Here is a 21,133-nt window from a genome sequence, read left to right as displayed (position 1 = left end):
CCTTCTCCAGACCTTGGTGAGCAGACTGGCAAAATGGGGAGCTACACAATCCATTAAATCCACCCCAGTCCCCAGGGAGCAGCAAGGATTCCACCTTCATGACACCATGGTCTCGCAACCTCATGAAGCCACTGAGTTTTGTCCTCACATCCTGAAAAGCCAGGGTCCCATGCCACACAGCTTCACGATAATCCTATACAAGCTAGGACATGCCCGCCTCTGAATATGGGTGCATGCAGACAGAAAAGACCCTCACAGGGGTGTGTGGGGGAGGTAGGGACTGTTATGTTACCTCTTTCAATCTAGCCAATTAGAGAAAGGACCAACATTAAAGGGTAATTCTTTCTTAAATGGAATACTTAATTAAGCAAAATATCCCCTTCTCTACCCAGGCCATATACATTATGGCTTCCTGTAAGTTACCATGTAACCCTTAACCTTTTGGAGCTTCCAATTTTTCCTGTGTTAAAAAGGGAGTCTGGGGGCGCCTGGGTGGCTCAGTGGGTTAAAGCCCCTGCCTTCAGCTCTGGTCATGATCCCAGGGTCCCGGGATCGAGCCCTGCATCGGGCTCTCTTCTTCAGCAGGGAGCCTGCATCCTCTCTCTCTCTCTCTCTCTCTCTGCCTGCCTCTCTGCCTACTTGTGAGCTCTGTCGGTCAAATAAATAAATAAGATCTTTAAAAAAAAAAAAAAAGAGTTTGCACTGGGTGAGCTTAAAGCCTCCTTTTGAAAACAGATTAACTGTGTATCTTATTTAATAAATAATAATAATGATTGTATATCTCATAGATCTAACCTCATCATGTTCTGTCACTGAAGTCAAGCAAAGTCCGTGGAAGCCTCTAATTTGGAAGTGATTTCACAAACATGAAGCTCTACTTGAGCTATCCGTGGAAACAGTGTAACTTGAAATGATCCTCATTTCACTGTTACCTAGGCAAACTCTTCCTGGTATCTCCCCAGAGTATTAAGATAAACGAACACACGATAGATGTCTTTCAGTCAGGCAAATGCGCAAATGACCTGGGAGGCGGCAAATCAAAAGGCCAGACCATTTTTCCTGAAAGAAAATTTAAATGGCAGACACTGACAAGGAAAGAAAAATACAGGATCCCTGGAAGACCTGGCGGCTTGGAGGGTGGGGAATGCAATAGTCAGGACTGCCACTATTATTATGAGATGCACTGTTCACCCGGTTCTGTTGACCTCTTTTGCAACCAAGGCCAAGACTCTTCACAACTGAAGAATCTAGCTCTGCACAATCAAACTTACTTTTTCTTTTCTTTAAATATTTACCTAAACCATTCAACTTCCCATAAACCGCAGGTATGTGGGTGGCTCAGTTAACGCCAAGCCCTTTCAGAGTATGCAGACCAATGGCTGCTCTTTAAATATGTAATATAAAGATAAGAATCTGTCCTACAATATCCTCTTTTGTGGTAATCCACTCTCAAATTATAAACTTTTAGGCCCACAGAGCAAGAAAGTCAGACCCACCATGCAGGATCTCCTGCTGGTCTATGGGCAGGACCAGTGCCCACGACTTTCATTCACCTACAGTGAAATGAGAAAACAGAACTAACATACTGAGTTTCTTAATGCTAGAATCTGTTCAAGTTACAGGTCTATGTTTATCCTGAAACTGTATCCTTCCTACATTTAGCTAGTAAAGATGATCTCTCTATAAAATGATGGGGACAGCACAGTTAGTATGTTCTTATTCGGAAAAAATAAAACTTGACCACACTACTGGTTTCCCCATCCTCTAATTTCTTTTAAAGATTTATTTATTGGGGCCGGGGGTGGGGGGAGAAATCCAAGCAGACTCAGTGCTGAGCACAGAGCCCAACTTGGGGCTTGATCCCACAACCCCAAGATCATGACTTTAGCCGAAATCAAGAGTCTGATGCTTAACCGACTGAGCCACCCAGGCACCCCTAATATTTTTTTTATTTTATTGCTCCCACGTAAAATCTAAATGCCTGTGAAGCATTCTTCCATATCAGTATGAAAGTAGCAATTCATGTATAAAGATTAATCATAATTTCCAAGAGTTACACAGAACACAAAGTTAGGCTACCTCCAAGTCACAAAGAACCTGATGACAGTCTTCTCAGACAAGTGACAGAAACAGAATATACAGCCTGAAAAGTTGAATGTGAACATAAATACTCAGAAATTCTTCTATCAGTTAGATTTGTAACAAAAATTAAACAGGAATGGAGTAAATAACTTCAGTGGTATGGTGGATGCAACCAGAAGGACAAACACACAGGAATTAATTTGACTGGATCTCAGACTTCTCTTAAATCAACAACCTTCTACTGCTGCTGCTTTCTTGATTAAACATCAGGATGCAAAAGATCCACACACTAAGTGAAGGAATTCCAGCTGGTAGACAGGACTCAGACATTTGTAAGAATATAGTTAATACATGCACGCCCCTTAGGCTTTCAAGTAACAGGAAGAAAAACGCAGTACAATTTGTTTTGCTCTTGCTAAGGCGCTGTCATGTAAGCAAAAATCTGCAGTATTAATAATAGAATTCAGGTTTAGAGGATGAAAGCATAGTGAGAACGTCAGATGCCATGGAAACTCGTGTGTTTCTCAAAACTGAAAACTGCAAGAAGAAAAAACAGAAATGGCCTGCTTTATCCATCTTGCTTAGCTTAGGGTTGCCATTTAAATTGTTTAAAATCATAAACTGCTAATTTTTTAAATGATGTGGGTGCTGGCTACTAGTAGTAACAAAAATATATTCTGGGTTGTTTTTACTGTATTTATAATTTTAAAGAGTTGAGGGAGGTTGATGAATTTCTGGTAAAAGCCATTCCTGTGTTACACGTAATGGACATGATGAATATTTGTTTATAGGGTTTAGTAAGCCGTCCATTTAAGTGTAAGTGAAATCGATACAAATGAAATCTGTTGGGGCACCTGGGCGGCCCAACTGGTTAAGTTTCTGACTCTTGGTTTCGGCTCAGGTCATGATCTCAGGAAGGTGGAATTGAGCACAGCACCGGGCTCCATGCTCAGCATGGAGTCTGCTTAAGAGTCTCTCTTCCTCCGCCCCTCCTCCCTCCAATAAACAAATAAATCCTTAAAAACAAATTATGTATACATATGCGATTTAGAAATTAAAGTTAGTCCTGAAATGTAAATAAAAGATGGAAAGGGTCTTAAAACTTTTTAAATCACATACCCAAGAAGGTACCCACCTGATCCCCTCACTCTCCGCTATTCTATTGGCAAGGTGGCCCTTGTCTCTAAGGTGGCCCTTGAGGACAATTCAGGGCCAGAGAACCAGTGGCAAGTTACCTACCTATCTCCATGTAAGCCTTCTCATTCCCTCCTGGACTTAGTCTACGCTGCGTCTATCCCTTCTCTCTTTCAGCACACGCTGTGAATCCTCTCCTTAAAACCCAGCTCAGGGGCACCTGGGTGGCTCAGTCAGTTAAACGTTTGCTTTCAGCTCACATCATGATCTCAGGGTCCTGGAAGTGAGCCCTGCATTGGGCTCTGCGCTCAGTGGGGTGCCTGCTTCTCCCTCTCTCTCTGCCCCTCCCCACTGCTCATGCTCTCTCTCGCTCACTCTAATAACAAATAAAATCTTTAAAAAAAAATAAAACCCAGCTCAGTATTCACAGCCTCCATTAAAACAAAGCAAAACAAAATAAAACAGAAAAAACGTGGCCTATAGATCGCTCCCTCTACTTCTGCACAGCCCCCTACATTTATGCAACTCAGCGGGACAGAGCACTAAACAAACATCAGCAGATGATACAAGTATTTTCTCTAGGACAGAATCAGAGATAATCTGGGATAACAAAGAGTATAAATATTATTCATCACCTATTTTGGAAAAATTACAGCCAGTAATTCCATTATCCCAAATATAAATATTTCTGCAGAAACAAAGCCTATCAGAATTTCATCTTCACTCAAAACAAACCATTACCTGTGTTTAATGGACCAGAGCAGTTAAAATGCCACCAAGTAACAGGACCAGTCTGAACATGTGGCCTGGAAATTCTATTTGACCACAGAACAAAAAGCTCAGACAACTGACTCGTTTAATCTAATTAAGCATTCCCAAAGCTATAAATTCTGCATGTCGCAAGCAGGGCCGCTAAATTTTCATCCAGAAGTTGTTGCCTATCCAGTTACTCCCATATCTCCCCCAATTTTTTAAAGTACAAGTGGGTCTTTAAAAACTGGTTAACAGGAAATGATGAAACAGTCCTTTACACCCAAAGCAGCCCTGCCCATCCGTGTCTCCCAGTCCCTGACTCTGCCCTCTGCTACCCTGCAGGTCCAGCTGTTTTGGACTGTTTTGTGTCCACTTTCCTCTCTGATGCCTCCTGGTGTGTGCTTTTCCTTCTCATGGTGGGTGAGGACAGTGCAGTAGCCAGACGTGACACAGAGACAAGGCAGAACCGTATTCACGCAGCAGAGGGGAGATGATGTCTGTAGGTACTGAGAAAAAAAGTCCCTAGGATGGTAACATATGAAGACCTGATCTTCCCCGTCAAGGTCTTAATCACAGCCACAAGGCCATAGTCACATACTCAGGTGATCTGCAGCTTACTACAACCATTTTCCCTTCACCATCCTCCTTCAAACACTTAAATATTTAACTTTTAAGACTAAAGTCTTGAGGTGCGTTGGTGGCTCAGTCACTTAAGCAGCTGATCCCAGGGTCCTGGAATCAAGTCCCTCCTCAGGCTCTCTCCTCAATGGGAAGCCTCCTTCTCCCTTGCCCCTGTTCATGCTCTCTTCTCTCTCAAATAAATAAGTAAAATCTTAAAAAAAAAAAAAAAAGGCATTTGAGTCTTTTTTAATGAAAGGCATACCCTGAGATTCCTAAGGCACTTTTTAAAAATTACAATTAAATATGGAGAAATACTTCCTCTACCTTGATTCTGTGAAATAAATGTATCACTAATAGGAATTATACAGCAGTAATTTCCAGTCACTGAAGTGGGACTAGACACAGAATCTAGCCATCTTCAATACCATACCTAAGGGTATGGGCAGTTAGCAACAACAGAGAAGGAAGACTGACACCCCAGCAGCCTCCAAAATATACTGTTATGTGCCACTGACATGCTGTTTTCTGGAGACATCTGGGGGTCCTTATAGGAAAACACAGAAACAAGACCTGGACCAATGGCAACATTGTCTGAAGTTCACCAACATGGGCTGTCTCTGATGTATCCAGCAGTGGACTAAATGACGGGTGTAAAGAGAAGATGAGGGGGAGACTTTTCTTCAGGAACTATCTTAGTCAACGTTAAGTCATTACGACAAACGACCACCGCTGGAGTGGCTTACACAACATTTATTTCTCACAGTTCCAGAGGTTGAATGATCCAAGATCAAGAGGCTGGCAGAACTGACATCTGGTGAGGACCCACTTCTTGGATTGTAGGCAGCCATCTTCTTGTCTGCCCTCACATGGCAATGAGCAGGGAAGAGCAAGTTCTCTCTGGACTCTCATAAGGACACTAATTCCATTCATGAGTACTCCACCCTGGAGACCTCATCTAACCCTAATTACATCCCAAAGGCCCCACCTCCTAATTCCATCATAGTCAACATACAACTGGGGGGTGGGGGAGGCACCAACATTTTGGTCCATAATAGGAACCCACGGAATCAGTGAGAAAGACGCCGCAGACACTAAAGTTCACAGTCAAGGAGTGCCATGGCAACAATCTATTAAGTTCACTGGGCACACAGAAGAGGGAGCAATGTATTCTGCTTAGGGAATGGACTCAGAAAATGTCCCATGAAAGAAATAATACTTCAACTAAGTTGGAAAAAAGAGTAGGAATTGACTAAGGGAAGTAAAAAGGGACTTCTTCAGACAAAAGAATGACTCTTTAAAAATCTCTCTCTCTCTCTAATTGCCTGGGGTGAATAAATCCAACTTACCAATTTCAATCAGAGGCAAACCAGACTTTTGACTAATGTTGAGGTTTCTCTAACTCTGCTGGTTTTCAGTTTATCATCTATTTGTAGCATCTACAAAAATGACTTACTGAATTTGCAAAGGCAGCAGAATTTTTAGAACAGTAACAATACCGAAATGAAACCCAGTAGTGTAAATTACCTTTATAGTCAATCACCTGTGTGCACTCTCCAAGCTCACCAAAGTTAATGGTAAATGCCATTTGCTGCCCAAGCATACACTTTCTTAAGTGCTTTGTTATTTTACTATAAATTGATAAAATTTAAATGGTATACACCTACTTCTAGACTCAACCATTCTCAGTAAGTCGCTGAATATTTTACATAAACAATAAGAGTTTTACAAGATGATTTGTTATTCTTACCTCCATGGGAAAGGCTTTGAAATTAACTGTGTGCTCAGAACCACGCTGGTTTTCTCGCCCCCAATGAAATCTAACTTCATACAGTTCAAATTCATGCCCTTGAGGCAATGGACCTCCTGATAGAACTGAAAAAAGAAAGTAAGTTCTGTTTAATTAACAGAAAACATATTCATCAGTACAGTAGAACACTTTAGCATAAACACGGGGGACATTTTTTGCCAGAAAGCTCTCATGAGTTCTATAAATTAAATTCAGATAGCCAAAATGAGAAATATATTCTAACTGGGGGAAGCATTTACACTATCACACTGATACCGTTCAAAGACTATAAAATACATGGTAATATTGCATCCCATCAACTTCCTGTGTGTTTCAGATAAAGGAGTAGACAAAGAAAACACAGATTACCTATTCTCCCTGAGACTCGCACTTAGCACTGCTCAGGAGACAAGGACAGGGTTTGCGTCTCACACTGACCAGTACTTTGCTACCAACCAATCGATCATTTATATCTTGTTTACAGATCATCCTTTTGTACCATACTGTCAACTTAGAGAGTAAGTACAAGCTAATAAAATTACCTATTAAAAGAATGTTTACACCAATGTGATTTTTTGACAACAAAATCACACTTAAAAAGCTATTTACAATGTAATACCACAGAAATGCAAGTGAAGTAAAATTATAATAAAATATTAACATGATTTAAAATTTTGGGGCACCTGGGTGGCTCAGTGGGTTAAGTTTCTGCCTTCAGCTCAGGTCATGATCTCAGGGTCCTGGGATCAAGCCCCGCATCGGGCTCTCTCTGCTCAGCAGGGAGGCTGCTTCTCCCCCGTCCTCTCTGCCTGCCTCTCTGCCTACTTGTGATCTCTGTCAAATAAATAAATAAATAATAAAATAAAATTTTAAGACCTTTAAAATGTTAACATTTGGGGGAAAAATACTAACATTTGTTTCACAGGGCCTGGTCTCTATTTCTCATTTCTGGATAGGACCCAGAACTTTGTCCCAAACAGGAGCACTCTAAAGGATGATGAAAAATACACCTGTGTAAGAACCGGTCTTGAAACAACAAAACACTTTCCTTAGTTTAAACACACCCTGACGTTGTAGAGGAAAATTTTATTCATCACAAATGGCCAATTTTGACACAAATAAAGACTGTCCATATTTTTCCTATAAAAACTGTCAATTCTAGGTGCACCTGGGTGGCACAGTTGGTTAAGCGTCCGACTCTTGGTTTCAGGGCAGGTCCTGATCTCAGGGTCCTGGGATCCAGCCCCGTATTGGGTTCCCCACTTAGCATGGAGTCTGCCTGAGATGAGCTCTCTCTCTCCTTCTCCCTCTGCCCCTCCCGCTCATGTTTTCTCTCTCTCTCTAAAATAAATAAATAAAATCTTCTTTAAAAAACCATTATTCTAAATGATATCAGCTAAGAATTAAAAGTTTTTTTAGTCAAGAAGTTGACAAAATTTATCTCCTCTCCCAAGAAGCAGTCCCTGAAAGAAAGGAGCATTCACACTTGGGCCAGCTTGTGGAGGAACAGTAGTGCCCAAAGCTGAGTGCCACACAGAGGGACAGGCCCACTGTCCATCCGTACCCTAAACCTCAGTGGAGAGGAAAGGGAATTGATGCAGCAATATTTATTTGTTTGCCTGGTTCATCATCTAATTACTTGTTCCAAAAGAATTTAAGGCTTCTTACATCAAGTACCTGTCATCCAGCCAGAAGGCATAAATTAGAAAGAAGAGCAAAGGGAAAACAAAGACAGAGAGGGAAAACAGATGGAGACGGGAGGCTCCCGCTCAAATGAAAGTCATGAAGTCCTTACGAAAAGCACCCTATGCATTTGGTTCTATGCTTTTTGCCACCTCAAAGAAGAAAAAGAGCAGCAGCAGCAAAACACAATTATAATTTTCCTTTCCGGCAGAAAAGAAGTGAGACACATGACCTTTAGGACGATACTATCTCACATGGGTTTTATGTTTTCTTCATGTCTGGTCTTGTAAGTTGTACAGCAAATTGTAGAGGCACCTGGGTGGCCCAGTCAGTTAAGCATCCAACTCCTGGTTTCACCTCAGGTTGTGAGCTCGGGGTCGTGAGATCAAGCCCCGTGTCAAGCACCGCGTCAGGCTCCGTGCTCAGTGTAGAGTCTGCTTGAGATTGTCCCTCTCCTGGCCCCTTCTGCTTATTCTATCTCTTTCTTCTGTGAAATAAATAAATCTAAACAAAACAAAACAAAACTGGAGGGGTCAGTATCACCTTCCCAATGAATAGGGTCGAGAAAAGGTAACTGGGACAGGTGAAGTGTGATGTGCCCCAGGCACCCAGCTAGCCAGCTCCAGGAGCCTGGAACTCGGACCTTCTGACCCACGTCTCACACTGAGACAGGACAGGGAAATCCACATCTCTGCGTCTGTGAGCTGGAACTAAAAAAACCAATGAGTTCTTTAAGCCTGGATTTCTAAACTGCAGTCCATCCTTTGAGTACTACACCTCATCCTATTTCGCAAAACAATTTTAAAAAAATGTAAACACGTGGATCACAAAGGTTTCCAGATATCCCAAACGGCAGAGCAAGTGCAGGGCATCTTCTCCAACAAGCACCCACGCTGTGGATGAAACCCTTGTATTCCAACCAGCCATGCCCCAGTTTGGGCATAACCTCAAAAATCGCTCCTTTCCCCCTGGCTGCCCGATGTTGGTCTTAAGAAAAACCAGGAAGGAAGTCTGGACTGTACCCACTCCCAAAGGTGGAATGTACCCCCCTCCCAAACCAAAAAGAATACATGGGGGATAGCTTCTTTTGACATACTCCGGCCACACTCCGGCCCTCATCACCAGAACTCCAAAACACCCCTCACCAGGGCAGTGAGAGCCTGATCTGAGGGGTGGGAGCCAGTTCCCTAACACTTTACTATCTACTATCTTTTTTTTTTTAACACTTTTTAAAAAAGATTTTATTTATTTGAGAGAGATAAAGACGGAGATAGTGAAGAGAGAGCACAGCAGGGAGGAGAGGAAGAAGCAGGCCCCTAAGTGGGGAGCCAGGTGTGGGACCGGATCCCAGCACCCCAGGATCATGAATGGAGCCAAAGGTCACCACTTAACTGACCAAGCCATTCAGGGGCGCCCCTAACACTACTTTCAACAGAAGGTGGAAACTGTCTTAAAGAAGGCTTAACTCCATGCTGCAGAGGAAAAAGAAAGGGCAGCATTGTGCCAGGAAGCTCATGTAGCCCAGAAAAGAGGATTTATAAAATCTTTCCCCCAAACTTCTTCCTAGGGTATATGCACACACAAGGGCGTGGTATTTCTGAGCCTGGGGAGCGCCGTCTACCAAGGCTTTCCTCTAGAAACGGAGATAAGTGACCTTGACAGTGAATTCAGGGCACCAAAATACAACGCCCATCTGATGGATGCCCAGGATTTCTTTCCTAAGAACCAAGCCTTCAGCTTAGAACTTGATGACAGAGCTGCTATTTTAAATGCCCTAGAAACTCAAACGGCACCAGTTTATGTGTGGATGGGGACCAGCTCCAAGCCCACAGGGCTTCATTTACTTATCCTTTCAACTAATATTTTTATACCAGGGACCACATTAAATGCTTAAGATACACCAACTCTGCTAAAACCGACAGAATTCACTACCCTTGAGAATCTTACATTTTGTTAGAGGGAAATGAAAATTCACCCATTTATGGAGGTCAGTGCTTTGCTGAGCGGTATGTGGTCAGCCCCTAGCAGATTTGTTAGCTGTGATGCCATTATGTTCAATAAAATCATGATGAAATAAGACCCTCACAGGTCTTACACTCTATCAGGTTGAAAATAAACACCAAGAAGGGAAGCATTCAGCTGGGGCCTGGTCCCCAGGAAGAAATGACAAGGACACAGCTTCCAGCCATCAGCCAAGGCTCTGGGTACCAGTCACTCTTGCTGCAGATGAATAATCCAAAGTTAAACCACACTCAAATCACATGGCTGTACAAAGCCATAAAAAATAACAGAATACTGAATTAAGAATTTTATGAGGGGCTGGCTAAAAGCATTACCTGTTCATCCCCTAAGAATGCTAGCATTGATAGACTAAAAATAAATAGTCTCTCTGTTTTACCCACTTGGCAACATCCTCTTAAAGCATTATTCTCCTTTTTCCCAGCTTATTTTTTTAATAAGGAAACTACTCATACCAAAAGGGGTACACTTTTCCTATATTTATGAGTATCAAATTTTGCTAAGTGACATTTTGTCACCATGTGGCAGATTTATCAGTTGTGATGTCATTATGTTCAATAAAATTACAATGAAACAATGTGAGAGTCCCACTGATGACACCCTGCATTTCCTTAGAATAACACACCTGCAGAAAGAATGGAAAATAAACTGATGCCATTGCCACTAGCTGCTTTTTCTTTAATGCTCTTTAACAGGCACAGCTATTATGCTTGTACATATAAAAAGAGTTCCTCTCAGAAACCTCTGCAAAATCTGAGAAACCCATAAAGGCATGATATATATGCATTTACCTAAATCTAGCTAAGCTTCCACAAGCCATTGCAGAAAACGAATTTGCCAGAGAGTTCAAAGGCTTAGCCTACCTCATTTGAGTTCAACTCGCCTTTTAAGATGGACTCCTTGCCCAGCCCTGTGTTGCCCCCCAAAGGATGTAAAAAGGAGAACACAGTCTCATGCCGGAGGGGTATTCTCAGTGTTTAAAAAACAATGCTCCCATTTAAACGTGAGATGCAGGAAAGGCACCCAGCAAGGGCCATGCCAGAACCAAGGGGGCATCAGAAAGTCAGAAAAGACTTTACAGAGGAGATCACTAAGCAGAGTCTGGAAGAGGAAGCAAAGAGAATTGAGTAAGAGCATTCCAAGCAGAGAGAAGGGAACAAGAAAGGACTGAGTCTATTCCAGGAGAATAAAGGTTAGGCTCCCAAGATGTGAGCACCAGGAGGGGAACTGTAGGCTATGCCTATGAACTGGGAGGTTATTATGGAGGGAATCACCAATAGCTTTTAAGTAGAAGACTAGTAAAATATTACTTCCATACCTTTGTGAACAGTGGACCAGCAAAGAGCAAGCCTGACCAGCTGACTGTTATAACTCAGGCACAGATAGTGAGGTCTGGAGACAGAGTCCTTCCCAGCCCTGCTGTGTCCCCAGCACAGAGGGAAGCTGTTAACTGCTGTGTCCCCCAATGGATCTAGACCCAAACAGTTCATTCTCAACGGGTCTAAAGATTTTATAACCTCAGTTTGACTTTTAAGGAATCCAAAACGTATTCGCAAAACATTGCAAGAAGAGTATAAATTAGTTCTTCTAAAAAACATTTGAAATCTTGAAAGCAATAATTATTTAACTCCCTTTACCTTCTAACCTACAGTTTCACTTTATATTAAAGAATGAATATCGGGGTGCCTGGGTGGCTCAGTGGGTTAAGCCTCTGCCTTCAGCTCAGGTCATAATCTCAGGGTCCTGGGATCAAGCCCCACATCAGGCTCTCTGCTCAGCAGGGAGCCTTCTTCCCCCTCTCTCTCTGCCTGCTTCTCTGCCTACTTGTGATCTCTCTCTGTCAAATAAATAAATAAAATCTTAAAAAAAAAAGAATGAATATCATCAGTTCTTAAGAGTGGGGGCAACATGGACAGTACGGAGAGGAGGCCAGTCAGCCTGGGTCTGCATAAGCAAAGGGAAGCAGATTAAGACAACTGTCCAAGTAATCCAAGACCCCCAAAGTTTGCTAACAGGTCAATCATAAAGAAATTCAACCCTGACATCTCATATAAGTAAACAATACAGAGCCACTGTCTAAGTGAAGACAATTTTAAGATGTTTTTGACAACCCCATATTTAAATCAGCAAGGCTATTAAGAAGCACTATAAAAAAAAGTCATGTTTTGGGGGAAAAAAAAAGTATGATTTAATAATAAAAGTAATCTAGCCTAAATTTAATATTGAGAATTATAAAAGACCCAGAGGTAGAACTGTCTAATTAGGGTTTCTATAATAAGTTACAACAAAGGACACAAATGACCTATTCTGATTAGCAATTTCTCCCATACCAATGGTCCATTAAAAATGTCATTACCCTTGGGGCGCCTGGGTGGCTCAGTGGTTTGGGCTGCTGCCTTCGGCTCGGGTCATGATCTCAGGGTCCTGGGATCAAGCCCCGCATCGGGCTCCCTGCTCCGCAGGAAGCCTGCTTCCCTCTCTCTCTATCTCTCTGCCTGCCTCTCAGCCTACTTGTGATCTCTGTCTGTCAAATAAATAAATAAAATCTTTAAAAAAAAAAAAATGTCATTACCCTTAACACACAGCTTGCAGTCAGATGGAATGATGTTCTATTGCAGAAGCTTGGCCAGTCTCACACTTTGTCAGGACTTAACTATTCAACCACTGAGGCTAGAAATCTACAGTTATATTTTTATGCTTAAGCTACTCTTTATACCACTGCAATATGTCTGATTTTCATTTGTGCACACTAACCATGGAGATTCCTGTACTACAATGATTCACCAGTTCGACAGAGAAATTAAATGATGGATGCGGCAGCCTTCATAACACTCTCCAAACTCCAGGAGATAACAGGACCCAGAATGTGATGCTTGGCTCAACTCCATGTCAGGAGGCACTCCGTCACCTCGAAATATGCTCAGAGCAGAGGCGGAAGCACAGTGACAGGACCCAAAGCGTGGTCCAGTCACAGGGGCTCCACCCCGGGGCATCCCTCCAATGGTTCCCTCCTCAGCGCTGGTCCACACACCCCATCGCCGACTTTCTGTGGATGGCATCTCAGAGACCTCCCCGTGCCCTCCCTGCCTTTCCACTGGCACTGCCAACACAGCCGCTCCCACTCTCTCCCAGATCCCATCTTACTCTGTATGGCCCGGTGAATTTTCCTGAAACATATTTTACAGAAGAAAAAAAAAAAAGATTATACTCTTTAGGATTTGGTTCAGAATCCCTCATGAGCTTGCTCCAACACAGCCTCTTGATGTATATATTAACCTCATTTTCCATGAATCAATCTTTTCTTCCACATACACTTCAGGATTCTCTTTCCCTCATCCAAGGTCCAGACCTTCCCACAGCTGCATCCTTTTTGCTTATTGCCCTCTCTTCCCATATATTCCAATCTTCCCCATCCCAATGCTCTTCATGCTTCAGTGATCACTGCCAATGCCACCGCCTCTGCCCATCCTCCCCTCAAAATGGCAGCCAAAAATCACCTCTTCTGGTGTACCTATCTCACACAATCCACCACTGTAATCTTCCAAGGGCAGCTTGGGAGCCTGATTTCTATTTGCCTGACCCAAAGCAGGCAACACTTTGCAGAAGGTAAAACAAAGATTGCCACCTGCATCTGGCAAACCAGAGAAAACTGGTAAAAGAAACCAAAGCCTATTGCTAAGTGAAAGAAGTCAACGTATGCTTCTAACTGTACGACATTCTGAAAAATGCAAAACTATGGTGATGGTAAAAAAGATCAATGGTTGCCAGATGGAGAGAGGAAGGGAAGAGTAGGTAGAGCATAGAGGATTTTTAAGATGATGGAACTATTCTGTAGGACAGTATAATGGTGGAGACATGTAATTACACATTTGTGGAAGCGCACAGAATGTACAACACCAAGAGGGAACCCTGATTTAAACTGTAAGATTTAGGTGATAATGATGTGTCAACACAGGTTCATCAACTGTTAACAAATGTACTACTCTTGTTTGACTCTTTGGCCTGGGGGTCAACAACCAGAATGTTGACAACTAGGAGTGAGCCACCACATCCCTTTCCCCAGAAAACTGGATAAACCAACAAAAGTTCCTTCTACAACATGGCCAGATCCTTACATAATCACATTACTGTGATGCCCACCAGATAGCAATCCCTGTCCACATGCGCAGAGCTTCTAATCCAATTTTTAGACCCATCCCTAAATATGAACAAAGAGCCAAAGATAAGTAGACTTTGGAGAAAAACTCCCATCTAAAAGAGACCAAATAAATAAAAGAACCCAGAATAAACAGAGACATAGAACAGGAAAAAAAGAAAGAAAGAAAGAAAGACAGACGGATGGAAAACAATGGAGAAAGACTCTGCACTTAGGAAATAAACAGCAGAAGCTGTACTTGAATGACTAAGAAAAGTAGTATAAGCACAACTTTTTTAGAAGTTAGAACAGAAAGCAAAAGTTTAATGGGAAGACTAGAAGATGTAAGTTGAGGAAATCCACCGAGAAGCAGAAAAAAAGACAAAAACAGAGGAGTTATGAAAGAAGAAAATAAAGGAAAAACAGAAAATGTATCAATTACCTAATGTAAGAAAATTTCTAAGAAATGGAAGACACAATCATCCAAAAGCCCACCAAGCGTGCACCACAGAAACATACAAGGTAGCCAACCATGAGCCCTCACATGCCCTCCTTCTCAGTAAGTTACTGGAAGACGGACTATAGGAGGGAATAAACCAAGAAACCCCTGACATAAGGGATCAACCTCAAAAATGGCTGACAGCATCCAGGAAACATGGGCTTGCACAGGAGAGATAAGCAAAGGGACCTCGTGGGCATAAGGTCCAGGAGCTGCGGGTGATGGCTAGAGGGCAGGCCTAGAGATAAAGCAGGAGAAGGGAGAGGCCTCCAAAGGGACAGGGGAAAGACCAAGGTGAGGGAAGCAAGGACTTCTCGATGTAGCTCTGCCATTGCTCAGAGCCTGGAAATAAAATCATGACAGATAAAGTAAGAAATTAAATAAACAAAAATGCATTAACTCCAGGGGAGAAAAACACCACATTGTTCAGTAAAGGAAATAGATTGTAGTCTCAGCTGGAAACAACAACTACATGGTCATAATGATAAAAATACTGAGTACTAATTTAAAGAAAAATTGTAAGGGTGCCTGGGTGGCTCAGTTGGCTGAACGACTGCCTTCAGCTCAGGTCATGATCCTGGAGTCCCAGGATTGAGTCCTACATCAGGCTCCCTGCTCAGCAGGGGGTCTGCTTCTCCCTCTGACCTTCCCCTTCTCATGCTGGCTCTCTCTCTCTCAATCTCTCCTCTCTTTCAAATAAATAAATAAAATCTTTTAAAAAGAAATTGTTGGGGGGGGCACCTGGGTGGCTCAGTGGGTTAAGTGGCTGCCTTCGGCTCAGGTCATGATCTCAGGGTCCTGGGATCAAGTTCCATATCAGGCTCTCTGCTCAGCGGGGGTCTGCTTCCCCATCTCTCTCTGCCTGCCTCTTTGCCTGCTTGTGATCTCTCTCTCTTTCTCTGTCAAATAAATTAATAAATAAAATCTTTTTAAAAAATTTTTTAAATTTAAAAAAAAAAGAAATTGTTGGGGTGCGTGGGTGGCTCAGCGGGTTAGGCCTCTGCCTTCAGCTCTGTTCATGGTCCCAGGGTCCTGGGATCAAGCCCCGCATCGGCCTCTCTGCTTGGCGGGGAGCCTGCTTCCTCCTCTCTGTCTGCCTGCCTCTCTGCCTACTTGTGATCTCTGTCTGTTAAATAAATTTTTTTAATTGTAATTTAAGTATACAGGGACAAAAGAGGGGCAAACCATAATGGGGGAGAGTAGTTAGAGACCAGCCTCATTTTCCGTAGCAGAGAGTTCACAGATATCTCACATGTCAAAGCAGGACCCTATGAACATACCCGTGAGGGATGGAGACAGGAGAAGTAGCTAAGAGTTCAAAGTGATTGTCACCAAGACAAAAAGTTTTAGGTGGGGGATGGGGTCTCCCAAGGGCAGAGAGAAACAACATATAGCACCAGTCAAATTGTATATCCTATTTTGATAAAGATAACCCTTGATTAAATAAATGAAGGATAATGTGCTTGGGGCTTGCAGACTACTCCTTTGAGAAGCTTAAATATCCTAAAAAAGGGGGTACTTGGGTGGCTCTGTGGGTTAAGCCTCTGCCTTCGGCTCAGGTCATGATCTCAGGGTCCTGGGATCAAGCCCTGCATTGAGTTCTCTGCTCAACAGGGAGTCTGCTTATCCCTCTCCCTCTGCCTGCCTCTCTGCCTACTTGTGGTCTCTCTCTCTGTCAAATAAATAAACAAAATCTTCAAAAAAAAAAAAAAAATGGTCCACACATGGTATTTTTTTTTGCCCCTTGTATTTTAAGTTTGAGAAATACAGAAAAGGCAGAAACAACAAAGAAGACATTATTCCAGCAGCAGAAAAGAGACAGGGCTTCTAAAGGAGCAAGCTCTCCAAGGGGGCAGGAGTAAGGGGTCTGGAACATGTGTACTCAGATTAGGCTAGGACAGACAGAGAGCTCACCCCTGCTGGTCAGGGGTGAAGGAGGGAGGGACTGGAGTGCAAGGGGAAACCTTTTGGTTAGAGAGTCAAGGCACTGCTTAATAGTCTCTGTTTTGGGGATGAGTGAGCGGGCCAAGGGAAATCATCAATATTTGAGAAGGTACCAGAAGCAAATGTTAAATTCAATTTGATCAAGTAAGTTGGATCTTAGAGCAGAGAGTGTTCGTACTCAGTCATTCCTCCATGCTTCCAGATTTCATAACTCCTCCATAACATCTTTATACTAATAGTTTAAATGACTGACTCTTCACTAAACTATGAATCCTCGAGAACAGTCTTAGCATTTGTATGCAACCCATATGCACTGACCACTGTGCCTGATGTGAAATGCATTTTTGTTCTATAGATATATAAATGTTTATCTCCAGAAACACAAAGACATCTCAACATACCAATACACATATATTACATTAATATGCTTTTTACAAACCATGACAGTCAGCACTTAATAATTTTACTGTGCAGTTTAAAAATAATACCTAATGTCCTTCATAGATAGCCTCTCCCCAAGAAAAGTTTTATTTAAGTTCAAATTTCCATCTGAAGCTGTCTCTCTTTGACCACATGTAACACCGAGAATCTGTTTGGGATGATGCCCATACTTTGACCCAAGTCAGATCATCAAGGAAGACTACATGAACCTATGACTAGCTCATGGGTTCTAAATTAAAGTTCAGGAACAGTCACAGTAAGTTTTAAAACAAAGATTCCATAGTTGGAAATCAATACCTGCCCTGTCATATAATAAACCTAAAGACTTTAAGGTTTGAAATATGAGATTATTGATTCAGAATTAATTTTGAGTACAGGTGATCTCTGCTCATTAGTACTTCCTAGTATTTCAACATACTCTAATTTTATATTCTTTCCAAGAAAGAAATACAGCTATTCACTAAGGAAAGGATAATATTAATGCTAATTTTTTAAAAATTCTTCTTTCATCTCCCCTACATTTAAGCCAATTTCCTTGATAATTTCCAACACCTTTTCCATAAAACATTTCAAATCTACCTCAAACAGATTCAAAGGGGAGAGGAAGAGTTAGAAATAAGTAAATACAAACAAGAGTTCTGGTCATTCAAATCTTAAGTTTAGAGGATGTTTTTGATAGCTATTAAAATTCTTCTTGCCACATTAATATAGTAGAGAAAATTAATTTGAGAAGTCTATCTCAAAACCCTTATTATGGCAATAAATCCTAATCTTTAGTTTTACAAAGCAATAAAACAGAGAATTACAATTTTCTGGATGAATTAAGCTAATGAACGATTTAGGACAAAATGCAGATTAGGACACCTGCACATGCTTTTCCATAAATCCCACAAAGTTTAAGTTGATCAACTAAGGTTGTTTCAGTAATATCATGTAACACAGAACAACCAAACTACCATCTCCATAATTTCATCCTTTTAGCTTCTCAAAAATTTTTTAGAAATAATTCCCAAAAAATAGCATTTTATAGTATAGTAAGCTATCCTGATAATGGTACTATGGTTAATTCTACCTTTAAAGTCATAGAGGCCAAATCAGCTCAGTAGCCTGTAAGAACTTCTAATTTACAAAGGCATGCAAAAGCATCTTCTAATATACCTGATTTTGACTTCAGGATAACCTGAATGGTATGTCCATCGTTGGTGACTTCGCAGTCCCGGCAGACCACATAATTTGGGGAGAGACGGACATCCAGCAGTGAGGGGTCATATCTAGCTTCTCTTGAGTTTAAATTAATGGGGGACTGGTATTCCCCATTAGCATCAGGAAACACCAAGCCCCACTCAACACCTAAGCACAAAATAAAGTAAATTTAGAACAGGTTATTAAAAAGTTCCAATAAAATTCAACATGTAAAAGCTGATTTAGACACTGTTTATGATCCTTGACATTATTAAGGTTATGACTATTGTTTCTCTACAGATGAAAATATGGTAAAGGTGTACGAATTTCTGCGCTCATATTTTCAATGATTTAATGCTATCAAATATCATGTACAAAGTACTGTACTAACAAAATATTCTGTCTTCGTCCACATATATATAATAATATGTAACTCTAGGAAATTTAGGTCACCTCGAAGTGATTGAAAAAGAATCAAGAGTTCCACAAAAATTTCCTCTGCTCATTAGTTCAATACATGCAGTCCCTGAGAAATACCTGAACTTCTGAACTTGCTTGACGAGAGCCAAAAACCATAAATCTAATGCTAGTGAATAAACCCCTCTTCTCAGAAATGCAAACACAGCAGTAGAGAAGTGGGCATATCCTCATATACCCACACCGCTCTTGTCCTACAATATATACATATATATTCTCTTGGCATGTTTTATAAAGTTAAAATTCCCCATTTGTTTCACCATCAGCTTCAGCGGTCAAATCTATTTCCATCTTCTGGGATAAATGCAGCCAACAAAACTTTTTTAAAAAGTCAACCCCTTCATACCAAGCCCGCTGATTAGGCTTGAAATTTAGGACTTCCTTAGCAAGAATTGAACACCGTTCGCATCCTTCACGGAAAGACTAGCGGCGAGAAGGCTTTCTCCCCGCCGGGTCCTCACAGCAAGCAAGAACCGAGCAGTTTCGGTAAGACTGGGGGCCCAAGGTGCTGAGTAAAATGCAACGCAGCTCCCCGCCGGCACTCGGTGCACACAGGGGTTAGAGGCGCCGCGCAAGGCTGGCCCTCCGCGTGGCCGCAAGTGCCAACTGCTGCCCGGCAGGACCGACCGGCGCCCTGACGCGCGCAGGCGGCGGGCACTCTCGCTCTGCCTGGAGCCACTTCGGCCCCCAGTCGGGCCTGGGGAGCGGGAAAGCGACAGAGACGCACGTGGGAAAGAGGGGCCGCGGCGGTGCTGGGCGCGCGCGAGAGCCGCAGCCACTCGGCGGGACGCGCACGCGGCGGGGCGCGGGACCTCGGACAGCCCGCCCGACTCGCGGCCGGTTACCTTCTTCGTAGCCCCACTCCACCCCCTCCTCCTCCTCCTCTTCATCCTCCTCCTTCTCCGGGAAGGCGACGGAATCTTCGATGAAGCTCAGGTCAGCCATGGGGAAAAGGCCGTGGGTCCCCTCGGCGCTCTCGCCCGCGGAGCCCGCGGGGCAACAGAGAAGCGGGCAGGACTGGGAGTGGGCGCGCGTGGAGGTGGGAGGCCAACCAGAAGTCCGTGGGGGTGTGAGCGCGCGCGTGGGGGTGTGAGCGCGCGTGCGGGCGCGGGGCGGGCGCGGGCTGGGCCGGAGTTTTCGGGCGGCCGGGGCGGGGAGCGCGCGCGCCCCGAGTCCCGGCGGAGCGCGACGCGAGCCGTAGCTCCAGGAGCCGCAGTCGGCGGGTTATAAACCCGACCGGGGCGTGTCTGGTACGGGAGGATCCGCCCCCTTCGCTCCGCGGCCCCAGGAAAAGGACCTGGAGCTACGGGCCCCACCAGGGAAACTGCGGAAGCCGGGTTGCCCTACCTGTGGGGTGCGCTCCCTACTGCCGGCTCTCCCATGCTTACCTTCCAGAAGCCCGCGAGTCGCCCAAGGACCCCCGTGTGTAGGCCCTAGACCCGGGGCTTCTACCTTATTTACTTTCGGCTTTACTGCAGGAAATACAAAAAGAAAAAGAAAAAAAAAAAAAAAAAAAGCGGAAGTGGGGGCTTCAGGAAGGAGAGAGATTAATAGCTATGCGTAAAGGACACGGCTGGGAAGACCGTAAGAAGTTTCCCACTCTGAATTTTTATTATTGGCTATTTACTTTATCGTCGTCCTTAAAGGACGGTGGAAAGTTGAAATGGAAAAATTTCCAAGGAACTTGTAGTTCCTAAAACACATAAGACAAAAATGTTTCAATCGAGATAAACAGATGTGATTTGGGGATTCCCCCCCCCAAAAAAATTATCTCAAAGGCAATTACAAGCAATAAAGAAAGGGTATTTGGTTTTAGTTTCAGAGTCTGGGGTGCTGCTGCAGGAACAGCTTGACCTGTACACAGCTCCCAAACGCCTAATGAAATCGTGTAAATAATGAAATGCACACATTGCATAACAAACAGAACTTTCCTGATCTAAAGAGGTAGCATTGTTACCTCTAAAACATGCTTCCCAAAGACTTAATGCCCTAAGAGCCCCGTGTTTCAATGCGTTTGAAAAGCCCCAGTTTATAACCCCTGACCAGGTTAACTCCGCGTTTTTAGAGGCTCAGATTTGGACCTCAAGCAGAATATGTTTTTATAAGCCCAGTGCACGTACCGCAACATCTGTTAGCAGTTTGAATTGCCGGTTCTTAAATCATCTCATCTTTATGAATGCTTCATTCCTCATAGGATGGAGAGGCTCCTTCTGGGGATTTTCATATTCTGTGCTCCTAGCATTCACTGGCTGCTCAGCCCTCTACTATGTAAAAAAGGCATTTAACGGGTTATTAGAAACTACTCCAGAAAGTGGATTGAGATTGAGGGGGGGGGGGGGCCTAAATCAATCAATTCTGACACTTTCTGGAACATTTA

The 21,133-nt window shown here is 43.1% G+C and overlaps 1 protein-coding gene across 8 annotated transcripts in view; it reads right to left on the bottom strand.

The window, feature by feature from the left end:
* Positions 1 to 20,223, bottom strand: part of CA8 (carbonic anhydrase 8) — an 88,057-nt gene extending 67,834 nt beyond the window's left edge. For 6 of the 8 annotated variants that reach the window (XR_009351752.1, XR_009351754.1, XR_009351753.1 and 3 more), the window contains exons 1-3: positions 19,602 to 19,961; positions 18,256 to 18,447; positions 6,338 to 6,462 (exon numbers count right to left, since the gene is read on the bottom strand). Coding sequence is in view for 4 of the 8 variants with exons in the window: in XM_059166385.1 (XP_059022368.1) it covers positions 6,338 to 6,462; positions 18,256 to 18,447; positions 19,602 to 19,701 (417 nt within the window). In the remaining 4 variants the exon portion in view is untranslated. Of the gene's footprint in view, positions 1 to 6,337; positions 6,463 to 18,255; positions 18,448 to 19,601; positions 19,962 to 20,144 lie in introns of those variants that run through there. The other 2 variants (XM_059166386.1, XM_059166383.1) reach the window with 2 other exon arrangements.
* Positions 20,224 to 21,133: the final 910 nt, after the last annotated feature.

The sequence above is a fragment of the Mustela lutreola genome, chromosome 3 (genome assembly GCF_030435805.1).
Source record: "Mustela lutreola isolate mMusLut2 chromosome 3, mMusLut2.pri, whole genome shotgun sequence".
NCBI lineage: Eukaryota > Metazoa > Chordata > Mammalia > Carnivora > Mustelidae > Mustela > Mustela lutreola.
This window is presented reverse-complemented; position numbering and strand designations above follow the sequence as displayed.